This window comes from Hypomesus nipponensis, chromosome 24 (assembly GCF_054491055.1).
Source record: "Hypomesus nipponensis isolate SF chromosome 24, ASM5449105v1, whole genome shotgun sequence".
Taxonomy (NCBI): domain Eukaryota; kingdom Metazoa; phylum Chordata; class Actinopteri; order Osmeriformes; family Osmeridae; genus Hypomesus; species Hypomesus nipponensis.
This window is the reverse complement of record NC_140384.1, coordinates 6,360,057-6,374,063: the sequence shown is the minus strand read 5'-3', so window position 1 is coordinate 6,374,063 and position 14,007 is coordinate 6,360,057. Positions and strand designations below refer to the sequence as shown.

At 46.7% G+C, this 14,007-nt stretch overlaps 1 protein-coding gene and 1 long non-coding RNA gene across 3 annotated transcripts in view; one reads left to right on the top strand and one right to left on the bottom strand.

Moving 5' to 3' along the window:
• The first annotated feature begins 177 nt into the window (after positions 1–177).
• The window catches only part of nr6a1a (nuclear receptor subfamily 6, group A, member 1a), a 45,798-nt gene continuing 31,968 nt past the window's right edge, over positions 178–14,007 (top strand). For both annotated transcript variants that reach the window (XM_084690538.1, XM_084690537.1), the window contains exons 1-2: positions 178–292; positions 7,633–7,680. In XM_084690538.1, coding sequence (XP_084546664.1) covers positions 226–292; positions 7,633–7,680 — 115 coding nt within the window. In that variant the 5' untranslated portion in view covers positions 178–225. The remainder of the gene's footprint in view (positions 293–7,632; positions 7,681–14,007) is intronic.
• On the bottom strand, positions 10,811–12,522 carry LOC146232870 (uncharacterized). The gene is made up of 2 exons (XR_014742297.1): positions 12,461–12,522; positions 10,811–10,968 (listed from the first exon to the last, which is right to left on the bottom strand). It is a non-coding gene; the product is annotated as an uncharacterized LOC146232870 (long non-coding RNA).

Sequence of the window (14,007 nt, the reverse complement as noted above, 5' to 3'; positions counted from 1 at the left end):
AGAATGCCCACAACGCGTGCGTCATTGCGTAATTTGTGTAGGGGGTGTGGGTCAGCGATGTGAATGAACTGTTATTTTACTGACACCAGTGAGCATGGGACCACGGTCCGCGTAGTGATCCAAAGAGCGGAGGACCGCGAAGCAAAGAGCTAATAGCAGTTACGAATTAAATAGTTGTCTAAAGCGTCCGGTTCATAGAATCCAGTGCAGCTTTCATGAAGAAGGATGGAGATAGAGAAGAGGACAACTGGGTTCGAATACTCAGAGAAGAACAGTGCGAAGTCCGTTAATGGTGAGTATCTCCATCCTTATACCCCACTTCCATTGGGAGTGTGTAGGTGAGATGTAAACACCATTGTTTTGACCGTTACGTTTTTCATGGGCGCAATTTGTTTTTGTGTAACCTGTGTACATTCACAAATACTAAAATATAAGAACTGTTACGCTACATTTCACGATGTGGAATGCAACTGTAAATGTACTGTAAATGTAGTCCTACCTGTCTATCTCATCCAATTTGTTGCTTACTGGCCATAGGCCTATTGTATTTGTATAAAACACAACATAAAAAGGACCAACAAAATACAAAAGTGTACACAACTGAATTGTTCTTCAAACATGTTTACATATTGACATCAGTACATATTTGATTTATTCCATATGTTTTACTTGTAATGTTGGGTATCAGTACATCAGCATTTCCATTCGTTTTATATTTTGATGTGCTTGTTGTCTACTGGGAACAGAGGTAGAGATGTTTTTATTTGGACGTGGGTAGTCATTGGTCTTTTGGAGATCGTAAAAGGTGAACTTTTGAACTTGGAGAACGCCCTAAAGCAGTTCGGTTTAGTCACAAATTCATGTGCTGCCTGTGGCACTGGAAATGACCAGTAATAGAAGGACCTTAGCTCCAGCCCATAGTTCCAACTGAAATATACCAAATTGTGTAAAACGATAGAATCAAAGCAATTAAAACAAGCTACCATTTTCTTTATCTTAACAACTTTATTTTAATTAAATGATAAACTCAGTTTAATCAAAAATAAAATTGATGCATTTACTGCCAATGACATGCCAGGGAGACTAGGCTACTGATTATTTTACCATTTGCTATATAAGCTACAGGTGCGGACATAATTAGTATGCAAATTGCTAGTCTGCTACATTTTCTTTCGAAAGGCATAAACCGTTGTTGACACAGAATTGTACTGAGTCTGCACACCCCTTGTTCCGTGTGGATAAAAGCCAATGCCATGTAGCAAAATGCGTCAAAGAGGACAAAGATTAATTTTGCAATATTTTAAAAAACAAAACGAAACAAACATCCTTTTGAAATGTGTTGAGCTAATTCAGAAATTCAGTGTTTGCTAAGAACTCTTTAGACAAAACGGGCCTTTCCTTCGTGTCAGCTCAAGATTTAATGTGCATTAAATAGGGCCTAATGGTTTCAATTACTTTCAAATAGCCTTTGGACTGTCGAACATCTTACATAATGTATATGGGCTTACCGCATTCATTTCAAATATAGGGTTGTTTTGCTTTGCTTTTGTTTTAATGACGAGTCACAAAATCAATCAAAGGCAATTTGGGTAGTTTCGTTTGCAATTAAATTGTTTGCCTATTGCATATGTTTTGCATTTGGACAAAATAATTTAAACAATGTTTAAATTATATTTTATACACACTCATACATTGCCCAAAATGAATACTGCCGAAAAGGTTTACACACATGTTACCTACAGCTTACATTCACAAATCATTAAAAAAAAAAAAACACAGGGAAAATACGTTAAGTTGGCTAAATGCCTATTAACAGAAATCTCCACAAATTGGACAAGAATACTTACAGCTTACTAAAATGTTTTCATATACTTTGATTGTAATTTGTGATTAATTTGTAATTTCCATTCCCTTTTAATCAAATATCCATTCTCACTGATTCAATCAAAATTGACAGGAAGGCTTTTTGGTTGTCTCTAATCAATGAAACTGATCTGTTTTAATGTAATTTTGCTCGCATTAAGCAAAATAGAAAGAATATGTTTTGGTGGATGCCATGATGTTTGTCCTCAGGGGTTGAGGCTTGCAAGGCAGCTTTTGCCAGAGGAGTGAAAGAGAATGCTTTGTCAGCCTTCCACTGTGGAGGGGGTGGTGGGCAAAAGCCCACAGGCTTTCCTTTCCCTGGGGGGGGGGATAGCTGTGCTGTGGGTGGAGACAGAGGAAGGACAGGATGAGCCCCCTGCGGTGAAGGTGAATGAGGACTGCGGAGTACAGTACAGGGGGTGGGAGAGGGGAGAGGGGTGGAGGGTCACAGCAGGCAGATGTCATCAATCATGTCTCTTGGCCAGGGATGGTCTTAACTCAACTCCCTTAATTCCTTCTCCTATCTACTGATTTGTCAACACAGCAGTCCAGGGACATTAAGGCTCATTCTCTCTTTAGATTTGTCTTTAGATTACTGGTTTGAGAAGAGCAGTCACTGTAGATATTGTGACATTTGATGCAAATGACAAAAAATGTCAGTTATGTTGAATATTTATTTGGCTACATAAAGATTTATGTACGAAAGGACTGGAAAATCAAAGGCCGATATAAAAACTATGGCAATTACATTGATGAATGGGTGTGAAGATAAGAATGCTTCAATGTTCATGATTTACTGTGAACGTATCAACTTTATTCAAAAAACGATGTGTGAATCACAGTTTAGTTTAGATACAATCAAAAAAAAATATATATACTGAATATATGTAGAGATTCCGAGAACAATAGAAAATGTTATACTCACCATTTAAAATCCTTTGTTTGTATATCAACATATATCTGTGTTGTTTTATAGACATATTTCTCATTGATGTTATATCTTGACTGTGTCTCTGCATCTGTGAAAATCTCATTAGGAGAGCGATGGACAAAGAGAGAGATGGGGAGAGAGAGAGAGACAGAAATAATGGTGCTCCAAGGTTCTCATCCTGTCCCTGGGCACTGACAGTGCTGTTACCAGGCAACACCACATTCCTCTGGTCATCCCTGCCTGGAAACTGAGCAAAGGGGATAATCAGATCATGTCTACTTTAGGAGCCCAACAACAGGGGTCTGATTATGTGTCAATGCAGACCTTGCACAATACACCATGGTATCAATACAGGCACACTGGAAACATCTTTCACAGATCTTAGAAAACCCTCGGTACAGAGTTGTCGTTTTCTTTATGCGTTGCGACATGTCTTTATTGGGGTCCATACACAGAGGAGGTAATAATGTTCCCTCTAGGCTGCTGTGAGACCAGAGCTATTGGAGATGTTGCTCTTGAAGTAATAATGGCAGAGTCTCTAACTGACCTCCATCTGACCCAGGAAAGTATTTACAACCTTCACTTGATCCATGAGAGAGAGAGAGAGACGGAGGGAGGTAGAGGGAGGGAGGTAGAGGTAGAGAGGGAGAGAGGGAGAGAGAGCATGCAGGAGCAGAACCAGCCTGGTCGCATGCAAGGAGGCAATCACTTGGCTGGAGGCAGCAGTGGATGTTGTTTGTTCATGCAAGCCCACAGAAAGCAACAGTGCCTTTAGGGTCAGGGGGCCTTAACAGCTGGGACTGAGATGTAGTGGGGTTGGTGAGAGGGGGTCGTAAAGTGTGTTTTGTGGGGAGCCCGTACAGTAAGTGCTTCAAGGCAGTTGGTACAGTGACACCGCTGGTCTGTGAGCCCAGGGACCAGGCTTTTGTCAGGGCTCTGTGATATTCAACACTTTAGCCAGCCAAGAGCCATAAATGTCTTCAATTTGAGTTTGAATTTGGGTGGAGGATGAGTTTACAGGAGGCTATAAAGCACCGAACTTGGTATGTAGAGAAGAAATGTCCTTCCTGTGGAAGTGTGTCTCACCGAACCAGAGGATGTCGTTGTTAACGGCTGTTAAAAAAGCAGTGGCTTTTTCCCCTCAGATTTGTGAGTTGTCTTTCTAGCTTCTAGAAATTGACCCTCGATAGAGTATCCGAAGAATGTGTCTGTTGTTGACTGCTAAAGTCTGCCCTCTGAGAAAAGGGTCTTTTTTTAGCATTGTTCAGAGGTTATTGGTTCTGAAAGAACCATCAGGCCAAACTCATAGATTCAGTATAGCCAAGTAAATATCTGCCTCAGACACCACAGTCATTTCACAGTCAACAGCAAAGATACACAGTCCCATGCCCAATGACTATTTTAACAGGAATCCGCTAACAATTTCCGAACCTCCTTCTGTGAACCTTCCCATTACCTCATGACACAGCCAGTTTGCCCGGCTAGTTAGACATTCTACACTACAAACTTGATGAGAATCTAAAGTAAAAAGTCACAAGCGCACTCCTTAATGTCTCAGCCGGTAATTTGTCTTTGTGCGATGATTATTTTAAGATGCCCTTTCGCCCTGTGAATGTGTTTGTGCTGTGTGTGTGTGTGTGTGCGCCCACGCAATCCAGCTCAGAGGTAGTAAAATCCCGACCCCTGTTATGATGAAAGGGAAGTTGGATCCTTTGAGCGTGTCAAGCAGTGGTGAGGAAGCCCCCCCCCCCCCCCCCTCTCTGTCTGGCTCTGACCAGGGCTTGACCCTCTGCTCAGACTCTCACAATCCCCCCAGATAGAGACATCAGCTTCACTTCTCAATCAACGTGACTTCATTTTCTTTCCACTAGACACTTGTAAAAATATAACCGTGGGAACGGTTTGAGGATTATTGTCGCTTGACGAGATTTACGACGGCACGCAGGTACAGAACATCCAGAAGGGCAGTGTTTGCAACGAGTGGACGGGTTCTTTCACAGTGTCAGGCTCAGTAGAGTATAAAGAAGAGCTTGTGGTTAAGACAGAGGGCTCAGGGCGGAGTACAGGACGCCGTCGTGAACTTGAGGCCCCGTCAGGAAGAGTAGGCCGGAGACAGAGCAGTCAGCGAGTGGGGGCAGCGTGCATTGTTAGCCAGGAACAGAGGGGAGGACAGAGTGGACATTGTGCTGCGTGATGTTACACGGCCGGGTCAGCGGTCAGGGGTCGGCTGTGGAGGTCAAAAGGATTGGCCACGTCGCAGCCTGTGGAGCGAGTGCACCCTTGTTTTTGCCCACAATCTGTCACTTGGGAAAAATCCACCGTGGTGATTGGCGACGTGGCCTTCGCCTTTGACTGAGACGGCTACTTATGCTCTATGCCAAGTCCACATTCCCCTCTCGTCTTCTTGAGGAGAGGTCAGAGAGAAATGTTGGCCTGTGGTTGGAAGCGGAACAAGACAAATGGAGAACCCCCTTGGGTCCTTGGTATCATGTTCAGGTAGCACTCCAGTCAATTAATTAACACCCACATTAAGAAGTCAGGTAGAATGGACCTCCAGCATGAGGCACTAAGGGACCCACCCCAGTAAAACTACCCTAGCTGAACCACCCCTGGTACAGAAGCAGTGATCCTAGGCGGTCCAGGCCTAGGATCAGGACTAATATCAGGTAACAGTGCTAGGCTGTATGCTCCCCCCTCCACACGGATATAGCCTTCCATCTGCTGTTGCGGGGCTTTTCATAGCGCAGAGTGGCGCTTATCTGTTGAAACTCCCCAAGACATGCTCTGTTGTCTCCGTAGGAAAAGGTTGTCTTTGGCACTTCTGCCCAGGGGCGGTTCAACTGTGGCTTCTCATAGTAGGTGATTCATTTAGTCCTGTATTGTCGTGAAAACAATGATGTATCTGTCTCTGCCTCTTCCCATCAATCTTCAGTCACTGTCTAGAGGGGAAGGGAGGGGGAGGGGGAGCACTGTAACTGCCAATCACCATTCAGCTTGAGAGAGAGCATTCTTTTCAACAGGCAACTGTCGGAACTTTTTGTTCCTTCCTTCCTTCCTTCCTTCCTTCTTTCCTTCCTTTTTGTTCCTTCCTGCCTGCCTGCCTGCCTGCCTGCCTGCCTGCCTGCCTGCCTGCCTGCCTGCCTGCCTGCCTGCCTGCCTTCCTTCCTTCCTTCCTTCCTTCCTTCCTTCCTTCCTCACTTTCCTCTACCCCCACCCTTTCCTCCTTTCTCCTGTCTTCAGTCTTGGCCAGCCCTCCCAGTGTGACATGTGATAGATGTGGCAGGGTTTGGTGGTAAGATAAGGCCAGGCTGACAGGTAGAGGCCACTCTACTCCGGTGACAGGCTGGTGTGCCCCTCCGCTGGCCAAGCGGAACACTGGCCATCTGGGACAGACGATCTGGGACAGTGATGGACTGTTATAGGGGCCTGATGAGGGTTTTGATGGGGGCCCAAGTGTTTTCCGAGATGGTTCCAAACTGACACGGGGGGCCGCCCTAATGGGTGGGTGGGGGGGGGGTGTTGGGGACTTGCTGTACATCAAAAGCTACACTTTGTTGCATGTGTATTGTTATTTAACCCCTGCACTGGGGCCTCGCACCGCCAACCTCGCCATATGGCTCGGTGGAACGGAATGTGGAATGGTATACGGTTGATAACCGCTTTGACTTCACATCGTCGTACAGTATGGTAAGACGTGTTTTTACGTGTCCTCGATAGCTGGGCTTCTCTGTCATTCTCTGGTCGGGCCCGTTCCTTTTGAAGTGTGGCGTAACACCCCCGACCCCGCCAGAAGCTGCTCTCGACGGAATACTTACAGTATCCAGACCGCTGAAGTGAACGCATCAGCGAGCAAGCATACCCTCTTATCCTGTCCCAGTAGGGGGATAGAGAAACCAAACAAGGACCCGTATGCTGTTGTGATTGCGAGCTGATTGCGCTGGAGGCTGTGGAGGGTTTTAGGGGTGAAAGGTTAAAGATGCAGCCCCTCTTTGTCAACACACAAAGGACTGCAGCAGAGGATCCTGCAGGAGTCCTGCCTACCCCTAGACGCCCTCCTGGCCCCGGGCTATAATGGCCAATCAGCCGTCAGGAGGATTAGCGAGAGCAGACCACACACTGGAGCTTCATTCTTCTCTCTCTGGGGTCTTAGCCCATTATTAGCTGAAAAAACGCTGATGATTTTTTCGGCTTCTTGATTTCAGATAGGGATAATCTTTGCCTTTTTTTTGTGAGAATGTTTTTCGAGCAATTACCGACCCATTTGTAGGCTTGCGATATCAGTGTGAAGAAGCTAGGAGCACATGGTGTCATAAGCACTGGGGCACATTGTGTTTGGGGGGGGGGGGAATGTGTGTGTGTGTGTGTGTGTGTGTGTGTGTGGGGGGATTGTGTGTGGGGGTGTCCTGGCACGGGCTGTATCCCCCGGGGAGAACATATGCCGGTGTTGAGTGTGGGCTGCCGGCGTGTGCCGGGTCAGGGGTCCCCAGCTGTTGATATGAGGGCGGCGTGCCGACCAGGGAGGGAGGCATCTGATACACAGCCAGGGCACTCCAAACACACTGTGTTTGAACGCCCGCCCGCCCCACCAGCACGCGTGTGTGTGTGTGTGTGTGTGTGTGTGTGTGTGTGTGTGTGTGTGTAAATGAGAAGCGGACAGACGTCTGGTATGGACCCCGTTCACTGCACAGATGGCGAGGGGGTCCAGCCCTTGCCCCTGACTGGGTCTCCCTGCTAAGTCAACATGATGGATCGGTGGCCTCAGCCAGACCTCTTACTACTGTAAATGATCTCTCTATCGCTTTCACTCATGGCCAAAATGTCCCCCTTTTGTCTTCCAGGCTTCTATGCTGACCACTCGCTCGAAGGGGAACAGAATGATGGGATGGGTAAGTTGATCCTATAAGTTCACTCCCTTCAAGATGGCGTTTAGCGCCGTCATTCGCACTAGCACATGGCACTATCGTTGTAACTTTATTAACTTGATATCGACAGTTTCCCATGTTGTTACTTGCTCACCTTCAACTGGGTCTGTGTTCAGTGAGACAATGCTTTTACAATGTCGATCTAAAGACATTTTCACTGTGGTCAAATAGTTATATGTATTCTATCAAAGACAACAACGACACTTTAGCCAAGAGTGCCATGTGGTCAACCTTTAGATTTAGATCAAACTCGTTTTTTTTTATAGCATTAGCAATTAAATGTATACATGATTAAAGGCTGAATGAGTACATGAATACATTGTGTAATTATGAATTTGTAATCTTAAGCTTGAGCATTACATATATAAATGTTTCAAGACGCTCACCCTCACCCCACGCCTGCAGTTTGGCCCTTTGCACTAGATGGCAGTGAATCTTGCTTAAAGATCACTGTCTGGTGGTGACTACAATCACACGTTTGTCACTCATCGGGTCCACTAGAGGGCAATGTTTTTTTTTTCTTCTTCAGACAGCATTAATTACATCCTATTATACGACCACTTGGTGGCTATTGGATTAAACCATATAGGACGACTCCATAATTTATGTATGAAAAATGTCTCCTTCAAAAAAAAAAAATCTACTGAATTGTCATTTCACATCTTGAATTCATTGAGAGTTTGATAGCGTCTTTTGGTCTCAGTGGTATTTCCTCCCACCGTGTTTATGTTTGTTCTGTAGTTCTACTGACTGCTGGTTCAATCCCTCTCTCAGCTGGGCTGCTGGCTGCTGGAAAGGGGCCCGGCAGAGCTTGGGGGGTGGGGTGGGGGGGGGGGGGTCCAATGTTAAGGTCCAGGTTCAGGCGAAGTTCACGTTGGCTCCTCTTTGCCCTGAGTGCAGTGCCAGGTGGCACAGCACAGAGGTCAGAGGTTAGTATCAGTTCAGACCCTCCTGACCCTCTGTGACCCCGCGCTGACTCCATGCTGACCTGATTGTGTGTGCAGCGCTCTGCTGGACTGGACTTTCTCAGCAGCCTCTGTGTCCAGGCCTCTATAAACCTGTGGGAGTCTGTAATAACTGGAAGGAAGCTTGGTGGAACTATTAAACCTGCGCACCAGAGAAAGGCTGGCATTGTTGCCCTGGTGAAGGAGGAGGCATAGATTTACGAGGCTGAGGCTGATTGGGTTGTAAACTTGAGGAGGCGGGATCAGGGTTACCAGAGCTCTCCCTTGGCTTATTCTCCTCCCGGGATGCCTAAGTGCACGGAGTGGGCAAGGGTGATTTGGGGGTCAAGGGGCTGGAGAAGGTGGAGGGGGGATGGAGGGAGGGCGAACCAGGGCTCCCCTAGCTTGTAAATACTATGACAGGGCTGGGAATCCAGAGACCCCCATTCAGCGACCAAAACACAGGTCACAGGTCAAATAGCTGAGTTTGCAACAGCTGTTTTCAACTCTACTGAGTAGACAAAGTTTTAATGTTTACACTCAAGAGTTGCCTTGAAAACAGAAAGTGGTACGTTGAATGGAAGGATTCTGTACCTGCTGTCTTTGTGTGGTAGACTTCACAGTCCCCCTGTAAACCAGCGACTGTTACATCAGTCTAGAAAGACAGAGCTAAACCTTTTTAATATTATTTATGTATTTTAAACAGTTTGCATTTCTGAAATCATGTGACTAAAGTGAATGTAAATACAAAGTCTTGTGTTCACATCAGACTGAATGCAAAACCGAGGGGAAGTCAAGACCACAGGAAACTGGTGTAGTAGGCTTCCTATAGGAGCATGTCAACTGTCACTCACAACAGCAGAGATGACTCCTCCCCTTGATCACCTCCAGTATGACCTGTCCCAGGGCCTACAGCCCTCCCCCTGCTCACTGGTCACAGCTGACCAATCACTGCTCACTGGGGCATTTGTGAGGTTATCAGGGGCTTAGTGTTTACCTCTGTCTCATGGTCAATCATTACCAGCTATCTATTCACTGGAGCTGGATAAGGCCTGGGCCTTTGCTCGAAAAAGGTTGAATTGGTTGTAAAGTACCATGTTACAGTAAGGGCAAATGGGTGGTATTCTCTCAGAGATTTGGTTAGGTATACCAATAGCACATGCGCATACTTTTATTGTCACCATGATTAAATGCATTGATTGGTACGTCTATGAGCTTTTTCTCTGTTGCCTGACCTGCCCATTTAGAAAATGCAGCAGCAAAGTGGTCCACCCAGTTGTAGTGCGGAGTAATAACCACAAGGGGGCAGCAGCCATTCGTCGTCTCGTCCACAGGATGTATGGCTCCCACATGCAGTCATTCTTGGACTCTATGAACTCGACATTCATATGGAAGTACTTGGCTGAAACCCAGCACATGCTTTTCCTTTGTCCTCACTTCAACTGAGCTAACTTCACAACCTGTGTCCAAAAAGTCACTTCAGAGCAGAAGTTCTTGATCTTCATATCTCGGCCATTTTTCCAAAAACCCCAGGCTCTCTTACCAGTGTTTAAGAGTCCTCCTTTAATCCCGTCCAATCGTATTCATGCATGAAGGGGCATTGATTTACATTAAGTGGTGACAGATGCTGTAACTGTATGTTGGGGAGGGATTTTTTTTTTCCTTTCCGTTTGTGCTTGAACGGTGCTATATGCACTCTTTGATTGATGTCATTTCTCTCTGGCTGTGCACGCCTGCTATTTTACTTAGCTGTAACGGCATGTGTGCTGGAAGCCTTAGTGCTATGGCCGACGCGCATTCTCTTCATCTAGACTTTAATAATTTATGACCAGATTCGATTTGCCGTTTTCTCCCTCCGCTTTGATGCCACTTGCGTTGGCGTGAGGCTGGGGGTCAAGCCCGCGGAGTGTTTCCAGGTCATCCAGAAGTGGGTCATGCTGTTCCCTGTGTCAGTGCCTATAACTTCACTGTGTGTGGCGATGACACAGCCCGACTCCTTTGGGGATCAACAAGCCGGCTTTGAGCGAGACCGACTTCCAGTGTTGCATGTCACAAACACCCTAGCTCGTCTCAAAGCACCTCATAATCGTATTCACAGAGAGAATAGTCATAGAGATAGGACAAGGAGCAAAGAATAGGCATCTAAAATATGTAGGAAAGAAACGTTTAATGATTTTCACCAAACTGATATCAGATACATGTGGATTGTATTGCGCTGATATTCCCTGGTGAAATAACAGAAGACAGTTTATCAGTTTAAAGACAGATGACCCAGGCTGGTTCTTATAGCTCTGTTAGACACTTCCCACTGTAAATAAATGATAAAACATGCTTTAGGTCTGGCTTGACTGGAGAATGTCAATGTGCTTGAAATTCCCCAGAATGTTAACATAACCCTACAGGGCAATTACTGTGAAATTATTTCCATATGTCTGTATCTCCTCCAATTACTGACAGCGAAGGGGAAATTAACTTTCCAAGAATCAGGCTCGCAGAGCTGTTTCAGTTTTATTTGAGAAGGTCCACTCGAACCAAATCTGAAAGTTTGTGTGAAAAACGTGTTGCTCTGCTTCACCCCTGTGATTGTTCTTGCCACAGTGAATTTGCTGAGTTTAAACTCTATTTCAGGCTCTATTGTTTTGGCAGTGTGAAACGCTGAACACTCCCAGCTGTGTTGGGAGCGCTGTGGTCTGCACCCAGCAGCTGCCGAGGCAGCCAGCCCCGCTCTGGGACTTCCTGGTTCACGAGCCTATCGATGATACCCTCACACACACACCAGTCAATATTGTTCCCCTTTTTTACAAATGTTTTGACCTATTCACATGTCATCTTATGTATTGCATTTCCTGGATACAAATATTCCGTGCGTGTCAAAGGATCATGTGTCGACGGGTCGTCACTACGGTCAAACCATATCAGTACCACGGTATCAGACACGATTACAAAACAAAGTAGGATGATGTTTAATATTAAGGTCATGTAGGTTTGCAGAGTTGTTGCTAAGCTCTGTACATTTGGGTAGAGAGAGCTTCTTCACTGACTCATTTGTGGTCCCTCTCGTTCCCTCCTAGCTTCAGTCGAGGCCTCGAGGTGTTTGTACCGCAGTCTGCATTCATTGATCAGTGAGTTGTTCTCATGTAAACCCACCGACAGCAATGAATGTTTATTGCAGCCTTAAGAGTTGGGCCTCGGTGAGTTTGGGCGCCGGCCCAGACGCCGACGGAGGCTGGGAAGGCGGAGGTCTTCTCTCTGTGGGGGGGTCTTCTCTCCTCTCCAGCTGGTTGCTGGGGTGGCAGACGCAGGGGTGGTGTGTGTGTGTGGGGGGGTGGGGGTAGGGGGGTGCTTGTGGGGTACAGTCTCTTTGCCTGCTCGCTGGCTGCACTGTAGTGGCCCTCGGGGTACAGTCAACGGTCGATGGTTTTGGACAGTGGCTCAAACTCACCGACAGCGTTGAATGTTCCCCGAGGGCACCAGGGGAGCAGGGCCTCTGCCGGCCGGCCGGCCCTCTGCTCGTGTTCAGCTGGGTTCGTCTCCACGCCACTTTCAAATGCAGTTTTTAGCCCAGCACTTATACAAAGTAATGTGCTCCTCTCTCTTGGCCCCACAACAAGTTTGTCGCTGCCAAGTTTTGTTACCACCCATGTTGACGTTAAGTTCCTAATGACGTGGATAGGAAGCCAGGAGAGGTGGAGAGCCATGGTTTGGGGTTTCCTGAAATAGTCTAGGTCCTGTGGCTTTGGTGAATACTATTATCTATTTTCCTCTGCTGGAGTGAAAAAGCCTGCTAACAAGACTCTCACCGTGTCAAGCTTCCAGTTCCTGCTCCTCTCTCCCCCAGTGATGTCTTCACATTTTCTCTCTCTCACACACACACACACACACACAAACACGCGCACTCACTCACTCACTCCGCCCATCCCAGGCAGCTGTAGGAGAAACAGAAGAAGAAAGCAAGCCCATGAATAAATGACAAAACAGCACGCCAATCAATCCTCGGCAAACGCTGAGCAGGATCGGGATCACAGCGCACTGGCGCACCCTGCGGCCTAGCCCCCGTAGCCTAGCGCTGCATCGGAGCTAGTTAGGCGACTGCTCCCTTTACCCAGCGCTGAACCCCACGCCACTGCGCTGGGGAGGCATCTTCCTGCGTTAGCGTCTTTGAGGTTGGAAAAAAAATCATGCAGTCATGTTTTATTAATGCACTCTCCCATTTGGCTGTTGCTTCTAACTGTGGAACATGCAGAAGGGATTTGGAACACTCTTTTTCTTTTGTTCTTTTTTACACTTTGGCACACAAAATGTGGGATTAAGGATGGGTGGGGAATACAGACTTCTGGTTAGAATATTAAGGCATAAAGTCGTCCTAATTACAGAGATATATTTTTCTGGCTGTTTCAAATGATGTCCCAACGCAGAACTGGGGATTACCAGCTTCCTGCTTCTGTTATTTCCATCAAGCACGATAGAATGGGTTGCCAGATTGGGGTTTTCTCTCGTCTATGGCTAAACCTATAGGCACATCATCCAGAGGAGCCTTCTAGCTACGTTGTTGCTTTGATGAGTGAAGGTGATGCTGATGGAGACATGACTGTCCTTACTTTCAGTTCACTGACCGCAGAAGAGATTCGCTCTTCCCTTACGGCACAATTCTGCTGTCATGTTGCTCCCACTCACGGCGGTTGAATTCCTATAATTTGTTGACTTTTCTCTCTCTCTAAATATGGTGATCCTCTCTCGCTCTTCCGCTCCAGGTAAACACCCTTTAGTTTTTCCATCCTGGTCAGATTGGGTCCCGGTCTCTATGATTACCCTTGACTTGAGGGTCACTGGTTTTCTTGTTTTGGCCCTTGTTCACTTTGGCTCCCTGCCCCAAACACACAGGGTCTTTTCATCTCTCTCGCTCTCTCTCTCTCTCTCGCTCTCTCTCTCGCTCTCTCTCTCGCTCTCTCTCTCGCTCTCTCTCTCGCTCTCTCTCTCGCTCTCTCTCTCGCTCTCTCTCTCGCTCTCTCTCTCTCTCAATTCTCAGGAAACCATAGTACTGACACACATAGTCTAAATACTTTTACATTATTAAATACTTACTCTCTCCACACTTGGGAGTATTCACTTTTGCGTACGTGACGAGTGTTGCGACTCAGTTGCAAACCGCGGGGAAAGAATGCGTGCAAGCGAGACTGGGTTGGAGACGAGCTAGCCGGAGCGGAGTGCAAGTCTGTCACTAAACTAGTGTGAACCCTGCACCGTCGGCACATTCCAGAGGTCAGACAATGAGAAGGCACACAGTGTACTGTCTGACTGTTGACGTCAGGATGCCACAGTCCATAAACAGGCACGCCATGCCTCGCTG